General features: G+C 27.0%; 3 protein-coding genes across 3 annotated transcripts; 2 read left to right on the top strand and 1 right to left on the bottom strand.

The window, feature by feature from the left end:
* Positions 1-1,332: 1,332 nt before the first annotated feature.
* LOC137819233 (cytochrome P450 CYP82J17) lies at positions 1,333-4,811 on the top strand. The gene is made up of 3 exons (XM_068623018.2): positions 1,333-2,026; positions 2,103-2,442; positions 4,049-4,811. Exons 1-3 carry the CDS (start codon positions 1,425-1,427, stop codon positions 4,685-4,687), a joined length of 1,581 nt encoding a protein of 526 aa, XP_068479119.2. The 5' UTR covers positions 1,333-1,424; the 3' UTR covers positions 4,688-4,811.
* Positions 4,812-5,862: 1,051 nt separating this feature from the next.
* LOC137819134 (uncharacterized) lies at positions 5,863-7,415 on the bottom strand. Its single transcript, XM_068622896.2, has 3 exons — positions 6,558-7,415; positions 6,269-6,412; positions 5,863-6,102 (listed from the first exon to the last, which is right to left on the bottom strand). The coding sequence occupies exons 1-3, from the start codon at positions 7,413-7,415 to the stop codon at positions 5,863-5,865; spliced, it is 1,242 nt and encodes a 413-aa protein (XP_068478997.2).
* A 3,845-nt stretch (positions 7,416-11,260) lies between these two features.
* Positions 11,261-18,656, top strand: LOC137819541 (uncharacterized). The gene is made up of 6 exons (XM_068623424.2): positions 11,261-11,700; positions 15,451-15,650; positions 16,193-16,333; positions 16,406-16,486; positions 17,604-17,731; positions 18,376-18,656. The coding sequence occupies exons 1-6, from the start codon at positions 11,472-11,474 to the stop codon at positions 18,413-18,415; spliced, it is 819 nt and encodes a 272-aa protein (XP_068479525.1). The 5' UTR covers positions 11,261-11,471; the 3' UTR covers positions 18,416-18,656.
* The last annotated feature ends 1,352 nt before the right edge of the window (positions 18,657-20,008 follow it).

The following is a 20,008-nucleotide window of genomic DNA, read 5'->3' as shown; positions in this document are numbered from 1 at the left end:
AGGGCTCAGTCCCATCATGACAAAAATCATTTGTATGGATCCCAGCGGGACGACTATACCCGACCGAATCATAGAGGTCATATTAAGACTCTTCAGAAATATTTTTTTTCAAGCCTAGGGGACAAGTGTACTGTTAGAAGTCGAATGACCCAGGACGTGTCAGTATCCGGTACCAAACGAAGGTATCATGATTAGCAATTAGGTAATGCAATAACTAATTTTGGCACATGCGTGTTGATCTAGGCTCGACAATATACTATAAATAAACACAACAACAAAAATAAAGAAACATCATTATTTTAACAATCATTGCACCCAAATACTAAACATTTACTTGAGCGTCGGAGTACCTTCTACAGGTACTCTTCCGATTGAAAATCGAAGCGCAAGAATTAGAGAAAAGGAAGAAGAAACAAAATGTTCAATCTTAAAGCAAAGGGAAGGAAAGAAGTATTGAAAAAAAAAATTATCGACAAAGAATAATTAAAATAAAGGAGACACTTTAGGAATATCTCAACCCTTTAATAAATACCAAAGTCTTTTAGTTATAGCTTAAAAAAACAACTTATAGGGTATTGTAAATTTAATGATATTTTTGGTAGTTGGTTTGATGATTATGTCGTGATTAACTTTTGATTAAATTAAAATCAGTTTCAGAAGTCAGAAAGTCTTCGCATAAAACCATTTTTTTCTCATTGGTTTCAAGTGGAAGAACAAGTCATTGCCTAAAGTGAATGTGATATTCATGTCGTTTTCCTCTCAATTTTCCTGTGAATTTAATTATACCATATTCACTCTTTTTCTATAGTTGCTTGACTTTGAAAGTGTATAACAGCGTCAAATTAATTATTCAAATTAACAAATTAAAAATCAAACTTAAAAATAATTCATTTCATATTACTTATGGGGGAGGGATGAAGACTTTTAAATAACTAATTCCAAAAAAATAGTCTTGGTCCAAAATATTGAAGTACATGTATAAAAATGTATTGAGTATCAAAAAACATGAAAATTTAATTAAATTTTAGATACACTAAAAAATCATAAAATAAAAATTAATTTTTAATAAAAAAATAATTAGTTGCTATATGATTAAATTAGATATCATTTTAAAGACTAAAAAATTTTTGGTTTCTAAATTAGTAGTTAAAACTTTTGTTGCTAATTAGATACCAATTTAAAAACTATTTAATAATAATAAAAATTAATTTATAAATATATTTTTTTTTAATTTTTAAAATGATATTTAATTTAGTCATTATAACAATTAATAATTAATTTTTATATGAATATGATGATTAATTTACACTGACTTTGTAAAGTGGTAGTATTATTGTAATAGTTTTGTATGCCATTTTTATGAAACAAAACAAAACCATCTAATCTTATCTTAAAACTTTTCACAGCAGTTCAAATCCCAGAATATGGATTTCCTTTCACAACCAACAACACTAGTAGTGATAGCCATAACCACAATTCTTATCTACAACACATGGAGGAAGAAAAAGGGTAGTCAGAAAAGCAAGGGTGCAGAACCCCCAGAACCCTCAGGTGCCCTACCTCTGATAGGTCACCTCCACCTATTAGGGGCTCAAACACCCCTTGCTAGGACCTTTGCTGCTTTGGCTGACAAATATGGCCCCATCTTTCAAATCCGTCTAGGGGCATACCCTGCCCTTGTGATCTGCAACCAAGAGGCTATAAAAGAGTGCTTCACCACCAATGACAAAGTCTTGGCCTCACGCCCTAAGTCAAGCCATGGTGTGCATCTTGGTTACAACTTTGCAGGGTTTGGATTTGCCCCTTATGGCACATACTGGACCAAGATCAGAAAGCTCACCATGCTCGAATTGCTCTCTGCTCGCCGCCTACAATTCCTGAGCCATGTTTATGAGTCTGAGATTGATACTTTGGTGAAGGACCTTTGGTTGTATCTTGGAGGCAAAACTCATGTTAAAGTCACAATAAGTGAGTGGTTGGAACGCTTCACCTTCAATATCATCATAAAGATGATCGCTGGGAAAAGGTATATGCATATATTTGGAAAATTGTTTGTTATGTTGAGCTCAAAAGTGTACCAAAATTGACATGTTGGTGAACAGGTATTTCAGTTATTTGGAAGATGTGGATGATGCAGAAGCACATGGTGTTGTGAAACTTATAAAGGAGTTCATGCATATATCTGGGGAGTTTGTTCCCTCAGATTTGATTCCAGTTCTTGGATGGTTTGGTGTGCATGGGAAAGTGCTGAAATCTATGAAACGAATTGCAAAAGATTTGGACAGCCTTGTGGGAGGTTGGGTTGAAGAACATAAGAACAGTGATCCTCTCAGAAACAAGTCATTGGAGAAACATGATTTCATTGATGTCATGCTCTCTGTTATTCAAGATGATCCTCTCTCTGGTCATGATCGTGATACTATCATCAAAGCTAATGTTACGGTAAACCTTTTATCTCCACTTTTAGATTCTGCAAATCTATAATTAGGTTTTCTTTTGGTCTGTGATAAACTATAATAATTTGTTTTTCTAATAACTTTTTATTTTATTTTCGGTCTCAAAAACTCTGCCCAGTTACAAATTTTGAAAGTAACAGTATTTTCACTGACTTTTTTTTACTGAGCATGTAAATTTTGCACTCTTATATAAGTACAAATTACTAATTATATAAATTTTTTGAAATAAATATTATAAAAAAAAATGAATTTATCACATATAATTAATGTTTCATATTAGAATACTTTCTCAAGAAAGAAACCATTTTTACAAGTATAGTGGGAGAAATATCTGAGGGCAATGAAGAGATTTTAGTGGTGGTGATTGAAAGTGTATTTAATATAGAGAAGAGACCTGCCCCCACTAAAATCCAAAATGAATAGAAAAGGAAATGAGCAAAGGAAAACGATTTGTTTGACTTAATATAAAAACATTGATTTAGCCACCCTTTAACTAATATTTTAAATTAAAAAAATATTTTAAATATTCATTTATTGAGTGGTTAAATGGATATTTTCTTTTAATGTTAATACTGTTTATTAGATAAGTAAACACACTGGTCAGCTGGTTATTAACCTATTTTTATTTTATTCTAAAAATATATTATATTTATAAAATATTAACATTAAAATAAAAATATACATATTTAAAAAATTATATTTATTTATTATATTATTTAAAGAATATAATTTAAAATTATGAACACTTCCCAATTAAGTTTTAATTTTTTATTATAGTGGAATGATTTAACATTTTAAAATAATAATTCCATTTATTTATTTAATAAAAATATAAATTTATATATTATATAATATACGTTAATCAAGTGGTTTCAACTTAGTTTTTGCAAATTAAAAATAAAATAGACAAATTAACTCGTTTTATTATTTTTAACTTTATATTTCAGCATTTATACACACTACTACAAGAAAATCATGAAATAGAAACTAATTTTTAGACATCAAAATAATTAATTACAATAATAACTAAATTAGAGACCATTTTAGAAACTAAAAAAAAATTGATTCCAAATTAGTTTCTAGTATTGTTAAATAGTTTTTAAATAATTGGTAGTTAAAACCTTGGTTACTACCAATTTAGAAACTATTTAATAATAATAGAAACTAATTTAGAAATCATTATTTTAGTTTCTAAAATAATCTCTAATTTAATTACTATTGGAACTAAATATTTTGGTTTTTAGAAATGGGTTTCTATTTCATTTTCTTGTAATATATATATATATATATATATATATATATATATATATATATATTATAATTCATCCCATTTACACTTTTATCAACTTTCTAATTTGGTTGCATGTTTATACGTGTAAATTGAAGTGTCCTAACATAAAAATATATATATTTCTACAAATTTTTAAAATATTTATCTATTTTGCTTGTGAGAGTATTCTCAATTATAACATTTTACTTAAATAATTGGGTTCATTATCATTCATAGAAACTTATTTTGAAATCACAATTAATCTCTTACTGTAACCATTAACGTTGATGTTATTATTGAGGAAGTGGGTTTGTATATTCAGAATCTTGTGTTAGCGGGGTCAGACACAACATCGACGACAATGACATGGATACTTGCGATGCTGATGAAGAATCCAGAGGCTTTGAAGCGAGCACAGGAAGAGATTGAAGATGAAGTGGGTAGGGAGAGAAAGGTAGAAGCATGTGACCTAAAAAATCTCATTTATTTGCAAGCAGTTGTGAAGGAAACTTTGAGGTTGTACCCTCCAGGGCCTCTGCTGGTGCCCCACGAGGCTAGAGAAGATTGCTGCATTCAGGGGTATCGTGTACCTAAAGGGACACGTGTGTTTGCGAACGTGTGGAAGCTTCACAGAGATCCTAGGGTTTGGTCGGAGGCTGAGAAGTTTTCACCAGAAAGGTTTTTGAATGAGAATGGAGAAGTTGATGAAGGTCAGCGTTTTGAGTATTTGCCATTTGGGTCAGGGAGAAGAGCTTGCCCTGGTTCCACTTTTGCCACACAACTCACTCTCATCACACTTGCTCGTTTGCTTCAGGCCTTTCATTTGGATGAGCCTTTGGATGAACCTGTTGATTTAGAAGAAGGGTTGGGCATCACCTTGCCCAAGATCAACCCATTACAAATTCTCTTCACCTCAAGGTTACCTAATCAATTCTATAGCTCGGACAAATCGTATCATTGAATTTTAAGTCTAATTCAACTTTATAAAACAAGTTTAAAAAGTGATGTTTGTACTTTCTTATATATTATGAAAGATTTTTATCTCTAGTCAATATGAGATTTCGAACAAACATTTTTAATATCAACTCTTGTTCATGTGTGAGAATATATCATGTCTCTTCAAAATAATAATCTTCCATACACTCAAACATATCTACTATTTTTTTTCAAGTATTTACTTCAAAATATTATTAATGGATTCATATTTGTTATTAATATTATTATAAAACATGGTTATGGTTATATATACACACAAAAAAACAGGAGATATTTTCTTTCACTGTAAATGACTTTTCTAGAACTACAACGAGTTTTAAGTAATTTTAGCATATTAAATCGACAATTCAACCTCTTAAAGTTCTTGCTATTGTTCAAAAGACCTTCAACCAATAACACTTTAACATATTTAACTACCATTTTAACTAGTTGAAATGATCTCTTTACCAAGTTTAGTTTAACTACTTTCTTCAATAATATGTAAAGATCACTTTAACATCATGAAGAAATAATACAAATAAATGACACACACAATAGAAACACAAAGTGTTCATTTGTTTATGAGGGTTGGATTCAACAATTACAATCTAACATAAGCTTCAACTCCAACATTACGAAGGTACGTTAGTTTGTCTCATAAACAATAATCTTTATATACATTTTACTTCTCCTAAGAGTGAATTTTATGCATAGCTAGATATATGTAAACAAAAAGTGTTTATACTACAAAAATTCTTTATCTTTCGTAATATAATCGCTTATTCATTTCCAACTTTATATTTGTTCTTTTTTTCATCATCTTCATTTTGGAGCGATTTGTAGTTCACATTGCAAAATTCTTTCATTATTCTTGAACTTAGATTGGCACTAGGTTCACAACATCTTATTTTAAATTATAAGCTCAATTGGTATATTATATTTTTAGTATCTTGTTAACATAACAAAGATTGCGATAGATGATTATATATATACATCCACAAGACACTGTGTACCCAAAGTAACACAATCATAAACCAAACAATGGATTAAAAGTAAAACAACATTAATACACATAGTGATAATTTAGAACCACTATTTACGGATTACATGTAAACTACAAATTAAATAAGTTATTATAGAAAGATAAATAAATAGTTCACATCAAATTGTCAAATTTTTGTTTGGTATTTGATCTGCTAAGTAAATATAGAAATGCCCCATAGCCCCAGTACGAAACTTGTTTTCGTATATGGATTCTAATGTTAGAATTTCGCCGTCTTTAATCTTGATAGAACCAGGTGTTGGATAGCAAACTGACATTCCAACTAGGTAACCATTTTCATTTCCTGCTTCTTTTCCAGATCCATATTTTGGATTTGAAGTGCATAAAACTCTTCGATCCTAAGTTAAGCAAAAACATAAATTTAGAGAGGATGCATTAAAATAGTTAATTTCTTTATCAACAAATCTTATTACTAACAAATTTATGAAGAACAAAAAATTTAACATAAGGCTATCTACATGATATATATTAGATAGGAATACAAAAAATAAATTCAAATATTACCTGTCCATATAAAGTAGTATTGACAACACCGGTGTGCATATGAGCAGTGCCATATATAAGATAGCCACCTTTTGTCATTGGGATGTTTGCTTTCTTAACATGAGGGGAGTCACTGTTATGATTTCTTGGAATAGTATATTCTGCCTATAACAAATTGAGAATTTTATCTTACTCACTTATCCACAAAAAAATGTAATTAATAGCCTAATAGTTTTGTTTAGAATATAAGTGAGTTTCAAATTTTTTCTTATATTTGTAAAATATAGTATATATTGAATAAAGCATCTACCTGACAATCGTGAATTAGTGTAGAACCATTTGATCTTACACGATCAGTTGAATCAAGTATATAGAACCTAAGAGGCACCTGGTGTTCATCCCAATCAACCCACCTTATTTTGTATCTTAGGGAAAGCTTTCTTGGTGGGCCATGGAAATCATTTCTTAATTTGCATTGTAAGTTATCTTGACAACAAAAGAGTCCTCCTTTATAATTTCTTGACAATAATTGACCATTAATGCCCATTGTAACATTGTAAAAGTTCTTTGGGAGATTTAAAAGCTTACACCTACACTCTGAACAACCTTTTCTATCATGTGCACCACGGGTATCAATAACCATGATGCTAAATAACCATTTTTCTTTAAACCCATCCTTTAATTTTGTAGGATTACCTAATTCAACTGCAAAAGGATCTGGAAGATTTGAGGATGTTCCTCGTGATTCTCCTCCCAGACCCCAATAATGTGGAAGCAAAAAACCTTGGCACATACCATCATTCCTTTCAAATTCGATACCACTGCGAAGGTCGTGAGATTGTTTAATGTAGTGTGACAAGGTGATATTTTCAATATATTTTACAGCAAACCAATGATGAAGGTAAGCTTCATACAAAGGTACAGATTTACCATCTTCATCAACTACTTCAACATCAAAACTCTTGACCCCAATGTGACCCTTTGGAAAGTCAATATCTAATAATGTTTTCACTGCAATTTTTCCTGGTCCCACTTCAAACTCTTCGGACAAAAAAGTAGCTGATTTGATATAACTTTCATTGGACTCTACAACAATTGAGTGTGTTGTGATAGGAAGCAACATCATCATTGATAATAAAATTATTGCTACTTTAGAGAGAATCTTCATGTTAACCTACACATAATCCGTTAACATTAGCCATGAAAATATGTATCCAATGTTATTCATGTGGTAAAAACACGTGAATCAAATAAGATTTAAATGAAAGGGTAAAATAATAGAATATTGATAACAAAAGTTGCATACCATATAAGAAGAAGATAATTGGCTAATCATGATGATGCTTCGATCTTAGCTGAAGATGTATGATCGTTTAGATTTTAAAGCATGTAAATTTATGTGTATATGCAATTAATTGCTAGTTTATATATGATAGATGACTTGATAGTGATATATATGGCATAACTAAATTTTAAATCGGTGTTGATTGTCTCTTTTTATTTGGATGTATAAGGTGTTTTTATTTTACTTTAAGCCCAAATTAACATGTGTATACGTAGTTTTACACATGTACAAACCTATTAGATAACTTTTATGACTATTTATAGGTGTTAAACCAGTTCGATTAACAATCTGTTTAAGCAAACTTGGTATGGTTTAACTTTTAGTGGGATTTTTTTTCTTAATAAGCAATATTTATACATTGTATAATGATTGTAAGTTTTAACTGTTTAACAGAAGAAAAATGAAAATTATAATTATATAAAAAATGATTAAAAAAATATTTAAATAAATATTTAATTTAGATTCATGTAAAATATAGTAAATTTGGAAGAGAAAAGAAAAATAAACAATTTAATACTCTAATTTGATTTAAGAAAAAAAATAACAATAACATCAATAAATTAGATTAATTAATAGCTACAAGGAGAGAAGACATAACATTTTATGGAAACGAAAATTTAGAAAATTTTATACATGCTGATATTATTACATATGAGGGATGATATTTTTTTTTTTCATTGTTCATAGTATTTTAATGGTGAATAAAATTATATTTTATATAATTTAAATTTATTTTAAAACTAACTGTGAAAGTCGTTAGAGTTCAAATTACATATTAAATTAAACAAAACTTTGAAGACTATTACTCCAAAAGAAACAATGTATATTGTGGCGGTTATTTTTGTATAAAGTGTAGCCGCCACAATATTCGTGTGTAAATTTGTGGCAGTTTCCCAAACCGTCATAGAAATGGCTGTCACAAAATTTAATGTGGCAGTTTCACGCTACTCATTGTAATACGCACCACTTTAACATTATGACGATTTTTTATATGTAAGTAGTGTCGATTATAACTGTCGTAAATTAATTCATTGAAAAGATTCTGACACCATTATGTAGAATATAATGTGATATTTTAACTGTCATAATTTTAATTTTAAATAAATAAAATTTAACTACCACTTTTTTATTTTATAATATAGTTTGCACAATTAAACTAAACATGATATATGGTTTAAGAGGGAGTTAGTACTTCAACTATGTGTTTTTCTTATCATTCTTCGGCACTTATTCTTGCTAATATGGAAGTCTAGCATTACAAGTTTTTTTTTTCCATGGAAGAGGCTATGAAATATATGGAGGTGGACCAGTATCTTCGTATATACTATTCTATATAATAGATATATTAATTTGGTTTTTCTTATTTATTAACAAATAAATATTGACTAATCTTATAAATATTGAAGTTCATAAGAAAAAAAATTAAAAACTGAAAAGTAAGATTTTGAAATAAGATTCTTTTAGTACTAAAGTTACTATTGAATTTGGATTCAAATATTATTAACTGAAATTATTTGTAGAAGAAATATTTAGAATAATACTTTGAAATTTAATAAATAAGTTTAAATTAAAGATTGAAACCAAATTTTTTAAAATACATTAATATGGAATTTAAAAATTAATTGCAAATTTAAAATATGTTAATTTTAAATATAACTTTAAAAATTAATTAATTAATTTAAATAAAATTAATTTATTAACTTAATCAACTGCTAGAAAATTTATTGATAATAAAATTTGGAAATTTAAGTAATAAATGTTAATTAATTATGTAAGTTAATGTTAGAAATATGCATTTAATATTGAAATTAATAATGTGGTAAATATATTCTTGATAATTGAAATTATTAAAAAAACAAATTTATTATAATAATAAATTTAATTTTGTGAATATATTTTTTTATTTTGTAGGAAATTTAGTAGTTGTGAAGAAAACTGATCTATAAAATTATCATTTGAAGTTGCACCGATTTTGATAAAAACAAATACATTAATGTAGTATGATATCGGTATTACTCAATCTTATTCTAAATTATTAAAATACCTTTAATTTAGTTAACTTAAAATAATTATTATTTTCTCTTTGGTGATTTAAATTGGAGAATATTTTTTTTACATATAACTTTTCATTTTTTCTTTATTTGATATTTATCTTGTAGTTGTTTTCAAATCTTCTCTATACCTACTTGACATCTATGCTTCTGTTATTTGATACTTTATCTTAATATTTATGCTATTACAATTTTTTTCTTTAAAATTTGATATAAAAAAAAAATATGTATTCAACAGTTGTATTTTTTATAATATTATATTCTATTTTTTATAATTTTTTAATACAAAAAAATATTTCATTAACATTTAAAATCTGATGGGAAACGAATACAGAACACGAATCTCATAATCAATAAAAAAGAACGAGAATGTGTACTTAGAAGATAAGATAAATATAATTAAATTTAGACTCACCTCCTTGTGATTATTTCTTGTACTATACTTATTAACAATAAAATAGTTATTAATAACTAAAATAATTACTGAAAATTATTGGTATATTTTCAAAATTATATTTATGTATAATTATTTACTGTAAAATATTAAATATAAATGAATATTAACAACATACATAACACGAAATAAATATAATTAATTGTAGATTAAAAAAGGAGCAATGGAAAACAACGTTAAAAGAAAATAATAAAAATTTAAATGATCAATTAGCACTTAAAAAATACATTTTCTTCCTGATGCTTATAGTGAATGGAATCATCTAAATCACAAAATCATATCCTTTAAATAAATAGTTCAATATTATCTTTTAATTTTTGAATGAATAAAATAATTCAAAAATGTCTTGTCCTCAAATCAATATTAAATCACCTGGGAAACATCGACGTTGGTTTTAATATAATCTGGAATTGTAGAAATCCTGATATTAATTCTAAGAGGTTTATAACATTCTAAATTTCCTAATATTTATTTTAATTCTTAATTTAAAATTATTTATTAAATTTCGAAATATTAATATAAGTATTTCTCGTATAAATAATTTAATAACTTAACTATATTCAAAAAATTATATTTTTAAAATTATATTTTCCTAAAAAAAGGAACATTGACCCCGAAATAAAAAAAAAAAAAACAAAAACTGCAAGACAGGTAAATGTGAGAACCATGTTAATTGAAGAATATTTTTGGCAGAGTATTATTCTGAAAAAGAAAAATTATATTTTTTATTTGTCAAAATATATGATAACTTTGGGTTTTGTTTTTTTTTTCTCGTACCTTTTCATTTTCAGAAGTTTAAGAAAGTAATAAATACAGAGAGAGAAATAATAAATAGGGGAGTTAATACCAAAATGGAGAGAGAAAAGGTTCCAATATAATAAATTGACATGATAAAATTTTTATTACCTGAAAAAACGTTATATTTCCGTTTTTCACAAGTTAAATAAGTATTATAAATATAGAAAATATTTACGAAAAAATTAAATATTATGAGATGTTTCTACCAATAGTATACAGAAACAGTCTGAAAAAATATACGTGTCAATCCATTCTTTCTTGTCCTACAAATTGAAAATAATAAATAATAAATAATATTTATTCCTTTTTTAATAATAATAATAATAATAACATTTTTTTTACCAAAAACTTTCCTTAACTGAAATGGTCCCAATTCAATAGAAGAAATTCACTGCCACATAACCATCTTCTGCATGCTCTCTTCAAAACCTCTCTCTCTCTCTGTTCTATTCTCTTCTCCTCTGCATCATCATCACCTTCATCATCTAAATTTCTCAACCCAGTTTCTGTGTGAACAAACCAAGTCAATTGAGGAAAAACCCTTGTGTTTGGTTGGGGAAAGTTTTGATTTTAGAAATGGGGACAAAGAGGGGCAGTTCCAGGGTGAGTGTTCTGTTTGAAAGGTTGAGGAAGATGCCAATGAAGGTGAAGATCTTTTGTGGGGCATTGCTTGCTGTGTGTGCTTTGGTGGCCTTGAAGTTCACCTTCAGAAGTCACTACTATTACTTCATAGCCTCTGAAGCAATCCATGTTGCTGGGATCATTGCCCTTGTTTACAAGCTTTTTGCCCTCAAAACTTGCTCTGGTACATTCCCTTTCCCTTCCCTCATTCATCACATCACACTGTTCATAAATTCTCATATCCCCAATTGCAATTCTCAATTCTTAGCAACAGATTTCAATTGAAAAAAATTAGGGAAGGCTTTGGCTGGGTTTGATCTTCTTTTCTCCTGATTTCAGGATTTGATTGTGTTTGTGAAGAATGTGTTTCTGATCTATGGTATTTCTTGATCAATAACTGCAATTTTGAGTTTTTTTGGGTGATTTTAATTTATTTTTTGTTCAAATAGTGTTTAAACTCTTTTTGCTAAGTATCTTGTTTAGCTATTTGATTTTTGTTCTGTACAGAACAATGTTATTGTAATTTTTGCCTTTCCATTTTTACCTAATTCATCAAAAAAAATTCTTTTCTTCATTGTATCATGTTGATAGCAAAATCAATCAATTAGACAAAATAAAATAAAAAAATAGACACTTGACTTGTAATTTTTTTAAAAAGAGATTCAATTAAAAAAGCTCAAGATTATCAAACTTGTGGGGTTTTGTAATTTTTAATAAATTTTAATTAAGAAAATTATGATATTTTTTATAGTATTAAAATAATTGAAAGGATTGTTAATATTAGAAATGAATGTGTTGAAAAGTAAAAGCTGTGTGTTTAATGCCATTAATAAGATGGTTTTGGAAAAAGTTGTGGTCAAAGGAACGTATATTAATTTCAATTATATTTTTGTAACGTGTAAACTATTAAAGATTTTCAAATAATAGTCCAAATACTGAAACATAAATAGTGCGAGTATGACGAATTTGGATTTTTTATTTTAGATTTTTTTATGATTTTATATGCCTTTAAAATATATTAATTTTATTTTTAAATTATATTAAAAAATTAATATATCAAAACCAGTGTATTTTATAGATATAATAAAAAAGTAACACTAAATTTTTTAAAAAAAAATCTGGATATGAGTATGATAAAATTGAATTTCTTTGAAAAGAATTAAAGACGGATTGAAGGAGTTCACATGAACCCTTACATTTTGATCATTCAACTACTCCATTTTCTAATTATTTGATGGTATATATAAAATAGTAAAAGTGTCTCTAATAGAAAACAAATATGCAAAATGTTTGATCTAGTATAAGAGAATATAATAGGATAGAATAAAACATGATTAGATAAACTAAAATAAAGTATAATCTTATCACACTAATAAATTAAATAAGAAAGATATAATATTAAATATTTAAATAAGAATTTTAAAAAATAAAGCTTATCTTAACTCTTGCAAATTATGAGAATTAGAATTAACATCTTAAAAAATGTTTAAATAATTATTATTTAATTTTAATCTTCTAATAAATAACATAATTTAAATCTATACATCACAATAATTGTGAATATATATAAATAATAGTTTAAATAAAAAAGGTATGATATATTTTATCATATAAATTAATATTAATAAAATTATAAAAAAAATATTTTATTTATTCATATAAAAAATTAGCTTAGAATAAAATAAAATATAAAAGAGGGAAAATGAGTATAAAATAATTCTTAGATGGAATTCACAACCCACATGTCCACAGTCCACACCTAACTAACCTAACTTTAATTGAAAATTATGAATTAGATAGGCTCAAATAAAGTCAAATTTAATGAATTTTTTAACAAAAAACCTTAGGGGGTTGATTTAGCTTAACCTAATCACCTAACTGTATCCCACTCTAATGATTTCATAGGCTTAATCTTTTTAAGGCTCAGAAAAACACTATAATTTATATTAAATATTTAAAAAATGTCAACTCCAAAGTATTAATATTAATTTAAGCAAAATGTAGTTTGATCCCCACCCAAAAATAGATGTCACATTTGGTTTCCTCTTGAATATGGGCCACTACCATACCAAACCTTGGACTATTTCTTACTGTAACTCCATATCTTCTTTTCTCACCTCCACAAATTTTCATATTTATAAAAATGTCTTTCTGTAATATTTTGGATTGCGTACTTTAAAAGTCTTTTCCAAATTCGTAATTAGTTTCCAGATTACATAATCCAAAAGTTTTTTCTTTTGTATGCATGATTAGTTTTTGGATTACATAATCAGAAAGTATTTTTTAGCTTCTAGATTATGTTATTTGGAAGTCTTTTTTCAAATGCGTGTCCGGATTACATAATTAGAAGGTTACTCTATTTATGTGGGGGCACAAAATGGATAAAAAAAAAGTATTTTTCAGATTTTGTATGGGGTGGCAGGACATTGTGGACACCCCTACTGTTGAAAATCCTACCCTTATTCTCCATTTTCTTTTCATGCTCCAGATTCTTCATCTCTTCTTCAACCTTACTTTCATGAATGGATTGGAAATACCAATCTTCATGGACAATTGCTTCCTCCCCTAAATATTTTGAATATGCAATCAATCAACTTTTCAAATCCTAAAATTACCCTTCATCCTCGAGTTGAAAACTGAAATTAAAAAATACATTCTGAAATGGTGTTTAAGAAATGAAATTTCAGAATATAATTGGAAAACCTAAATCTCTGAAATAGATTTGGGAAAATCTGAATCTAATTCTGAAAAAGCAATTTCAAAATATAAAAAATACATTTCACAAAAGCTAACAAAATCTAAAAACATATTATGAGAAAGAGATTTCAAAATTTCCATAAACCCAAATCTGTAAATATACTAGAGAAATACAGGTATAATTATTTGTGAAGTGTGATTATTATATTAATAATTTTTTATACTATTTTTTTTTACTGTTTTCTTTATGATATTTTCTGAGTTTTTTTATCAAAGTTCCTTACTTTTATATTTATGTCGATTCTTTTCATCTTTTTATTAGTTTTTATTGGTTTGTTTCCTTCATTGTTCTTCATATTGTTATTTCTGTGTTTATTACATTTTTTACAACATAAAATGATTTTTTTTTTAGTTTTTTTATAAAAAAATTGATTTCATAAACCCAAATCTGTAAATATGTTCGGAAATATCAAATCTGAAATACATTTTGACCTGACATCCTCATTATTTAAAATCACAGACAACATTTTGGTCATTTCACTTCACAGTGGGTTTAAATTTATTAGATGTAGGAAGCAGTTGACATCTTTCATGTTATTTAGCCCAATAGGAAAAAATCAGAGTATAAGAGTACTATAGCTCAGAAAAATCAAGGGGATAACAAAAGTCAAGCTACAGAGTTAATACACCAATAATCTTCAACACTGCACTTAAAAGCAAGGTTCTTAATTTTCACTTATACTCTAATTATGTTGTCATTTAAGAAGTTAAAATAGAACTCACATATTAGTTCACATTTTTATAATTATAAAAACCAGTTCTTGTGACTTGAAGCCATATCAGCCTCATCTATCTTAAACTTCAGAACTTCACAGCACCTGCACTGCCATTGGGAAGCTGTAGAAATTAAATTTCATAAATTGACACATGGAAATACTAATAAGTATATACAGAAACATGTTGCAGTGCTACTATTAAATGGTATCAGAAAATTAAGAGTTGGTTGAAATTTTAATTACTGATATATATTGGCTATTATCAATGAGTAAATAACACTGAAAGTCTTCCCCAGATTCATCACAAAAGATTCATAATAGATAGTATATGTTTTTAGATATACAAAGGGTAGGTCTTTAAATCAACTTGAAATTTAATTGTAGCTCAACTTTAGTTATGAGTTATACTATATGAAGTGAGATAAAGAGTTTATATAACGAATTTCCAATTCCATTTTCAGGTTTATCCCTCAAGACGCAAGAGCTCACAGCTTTATTTGTAGCAGCAAGATTATGTTGCAGCACCTTGACAGAGGCTAACATACACACTGTGCTAGATCTGATATCTCTTTCTTCAACATTAGTGGTCATATGGATGATAAGATTCAAGTTAAAGTCATCCTATATCAAGGAGCTTGATAATACAAAACTATACTTTGTGGTAAATATACTTAGCTGTTCACTCTGTTGTGTTAACTTAGAGCATAGTTTGAAGCTTTGCACGTTTGCATTCAATGAATATATGGTATATCAATTTGAATACATTGCATTTACATTATTCAAATTTGTTTCTTTGACTTGAAAATATTAGGAAAATAAAGTATTTCAATGAATTAACACAGTAGTTTATACTTGTATGTTGTGTGAATAACTCAAGTAGGAAGAAGTGTGTTTGATCTTCATCATGAATAAAAGCAGTTAGAATACTGAAAACAAGATTAGTTTTTGTACAATGGATTAAAGATACCAGACCAAACATAAAATAAGTTAAAGCAAACATTCTAAGTATGTTTGTGTGAAATTGTCTGTCATTATGTTTCTTGTTTTCTCTTCAAATAAGCTAAAAGATGATGATAAATGCTTTAGAATTTGTGTTGATTTGACTCAATGTAATCATATGATGGCATAATGCTTTACATTTGGCAATGAATGTGCTTAGAACAAAATAAATGTAACAAGGACATGTACCATACTGTGTGCTAGGTGGTTCCTGCTGCAATCGCTGCAATACTAGTTCACCCTTATACAAACCATTGGCGTTTAGTTCGAATAGTTTGGGCATTCAGTTTGTATTTGGAAGCTGTTTCTGTTGTTCCTCAACTTCGTTTTATGCAGAACGCAAAGGTTGGTCCTCTACACTTTGTTCTACTGTTTTTATAAATTTAGAGTAATGTTGTAATTCTGGTATGTTTGTAGATGGTTGAAACATTTACAGGGTACTATGTATTCGCTCTCGGTGTTTCAAGATTCATGGCTCTGGCTTATTGGATAATTCAGGTGAGATCAGTGTTCACTTGGTTTAGTCTCCTTCACCTTTTTAGACATTTTCTTCCCATCACACATCCAGATACTAAAATTTATAGTCTGAGTGGTATAAGGCCTCTTTATCGTGGATCTAAATGTATTTGATCGATTTATATGAGAAAAATCAGAACTAATTCTCACTCCGATATAGATATAAAATAGATATTTGTTGAAGTAATAAGCAAACAAAAGAAAATAGAATAATTACACTGAGAATTTTTAATATTGAAATTTTTTTTCAACTTGAGAAATAAAAACCCACTAGACCTAATCCAGAAAAGAAAATGTCTTCACTGTGAAAATAGGATTACAATATTTGTTTCTCTCACTCTAAGGGTAATAATTAATCTCACCCAACAATGACGGAATACAATATTTCTCTAGCCTCTTATTAGGATTTATAATCTTACACTATGATGGATATTAAGTCTCTCATTTACTCTCTATGTTGTTTTTCCCACTTGCTTGTCTTTCTCTCCCTCACATTCCTTTATATAGATAATAAGAGGAAGTCTTTTCATAAAAAGGATAATGAATAATTAATGTTTATCACCTTTTCAAGATTCCTTAAAGATATTATTTACTACATTTTGGTTAAATTTCATAGTCTTCCATGGGTATATAATTCCAAAACATTAGAAAGGTCATCATTGAATATATTTAATGGATCAATTATCAAAATTCAAAAGAATTTTTTATCGAAGGATAAAAAAAATAGGTCCAGACATATTGTGAGAATAATTTGGAAAATCCAAAACTTAAAATAGTTGTATTTATTAGATTAAATTAAAGAGTGGTTCTCAACAAATCATTATTATTAGATAAAAAATTATGACTGATAATCACAATGTTAATTTTTCTTGAAGTAAAAGTGTAACAACCTAAACATGGTCATCAGATAATTATATCACAGCAATAAAGTCTTCCTTACATTGAAGAAAAAAGATTTTAAAAATGATGTGAAACACCTAGGAAAGAAAGAAATGGAGATAAAATATTTGTGTTTTTCTTTCATTCTATATTCTTATTCTGGAATTAAGACATAAGCATTAAATAATGTCTTGTATTATTGGTATTTAATATTTTGCAGATCTACGAGAGTGGAGGGACATATTTATTTTTGGCTGGGAGTGGCTATTTCTGGTTTTTGGCAGCTTTTGTTGCAGAGATGGTTCAATCCTTCATCTTGGCTGACTTTTGTTACTATTACATGAAAAGGTACCTCTTCTTCATCTCTCTCTCTAAGTACATTTCTTTCTCTCAAAATTCCTAATTTATATTTGCCTTATAATATTTTATGCATTATTCATCCTATTTATCTTATTACATTAGTATAATATAACTTTTTTATTTTGAGGAGAGATGGGTTAGAATGCAACAAAATATAATATTTGACATTTTTTTACTCCTTCATACCATTTTGCTTCTATTATATATATAACTTTTATTATTATCATCATCCTTAATATTGATTACTATTTTCATTTTATTTGTCACATTTGCTACTATATTATAGCCACTTTACATATACTATTTTTATTGTCATTTTTGTATTTTTGTTATTATTGTCATCATAACTATTATTATATTATGTAGTCATATATATCATAACAACTATTACTATTTCTATTATTGTTACATTTTGTTATTATCATAACATATTATGTCATTATCATGTCATATTATCTTTATTATTGTATTATTTTTACTGTAGTTACCATTTTAATTGTCACCATCATCACTATCTATCACATAATAATTTGTAACTAGACAACAAATATAGATATTTAAATTATCCATGCATAATTATCTATTTTTTAAAAAATAAACACTTATATTTGTGCTTTTTCTTTTGTTTTCAGCTTTGTGCAAGGGCAACTTTTGAGGAAAATGCCTGTTTAAGGATCATGGTACTTGTTCTATCAAAAGAAAGAAAATGATGGATTATGTACAATGATTTGAATGAGTTTTTTTTTTTATTTATGTAACTTTTTTTTAGTTGGAATCATTTCTTGTAGATTGCAATTGACATCATCCTTGTGCTCTTAACCTAACTTTTGAGTTTTTTTTTGTAGTTTAATGTTATTTTTTCAACCAAACTTAGGTATGATAAGATTTCAAAGGCACACTAGTTTTGGCTCTTCTTCCTTCTTTTCTTTTATCCACATTTATTTTATATATAGTTTCATACAAAGATTTTTTTTTTCTATTAGGAGATTCTTTTAATCTAAGTCACACACTAATGTCACCATAGTTTTAATCTATTGCTTTGCACAAGTTTTTGCACCTAATTTAGGAATTTAGGAGTAGTTGAGTAATTCATTGACAATGATACAACATAGCATCTAATTTGATTTTATGTTTAATTATATTTTTAGTTTCTCATATTTATGATAATTCTAGTTTTGGTCTCCCAATTTATTAATTTTTTCGAAAAATTTGACTAGACAATTAAAGATTTAATACAATGAATATTAATATCACATTTCTTGTTTTATATAAAGCAAATAATAAGATTTTAAATTGGATATGTAGTACACAAATCACTCTATTGAATCTCGAAGAAAAAAAACTAATATTCACTCTATGCATCAAATTTACCAAAAGTTTAGTAGCATGACTGTTATGAATTTCTTAAATATTAATAATATAATATTTTTATCAATTTAAAAACTATTTTATAAATTTTTATTAATAATAAATTACTTTAAACATCAATAACTTTTTATTTTTTAAAATATATCTAATTTAGTTAAGATAATAACTAATTATTTTTTGTCTTTAAATTTGATTGTTATTTAATGATTTTCTAGTACTATTTTATTTTTTAATTACTTTTATCATCTTTGCTATATATAATTTTTATTTATAAGTACTTTTAAAAAGAAAAGAAAATAAAATGAGTTTTGTTCAAATAAAATCTTTTCATATTAAATTGGATTAAAGAATATTTAACTATCAAATAACATGTTTAAAAATTAAATAATTCATTTAAATTATTTTTGTATAAATTTATCCAGTATAATCTGCAAAATTTAACAAAAAAAATCCATTATATATATATATATATATATTATAACGGAAATCGGTTCGAAACAAATTATTTCTGCATAAGATTAGATTTCTTAACAATTAAATTTGAAAACTAACAATAATTTATAAAGATAAAAAACCTCATTATATATTCTGAACTTGTTATTTTCTAATCAAGTTTAATCCTTGATAGAGGGTTAAAAGCAAACAATATACTTATCAATGGAATTGAGAAGTTATAGCAAAGTGTGTCATTTAGGATTTAAAATAAAGAAGAAGCCTAGGAGCAATATTAAAAGGATTCCTAGACGATGTTTAGTTCTTCATTCTAAAGATTACGATGTCTTTGAAATCTGCAAGGAAGGAGAAAAGAAAGATTCCTATGAAAGTTGCAACAAGAACGATGATTCTCATGATTCAACTCAGAGTCTTTCGAATTTTGTCATTCCTGGAGACATTCCA

Source organism: Phaseolus vulgaris, chromosome 10 (genome assembly GCF_051622355.1).
Source record: "Phaseolus vulgaris cultivar YP4 chromosome 10, ASM5162235v1, whole genome shotgun sequence".
Lineage (NCBI taxonomy): Eukaryota > Viridiplantae > Streptophyta > Magnoliopsida > Fabales > Fabaceae > Phaseolus > Phaseolus vulgaris.
This window is presented reverse-complemented; position numbering and strand designations above follow the sequence as displayed.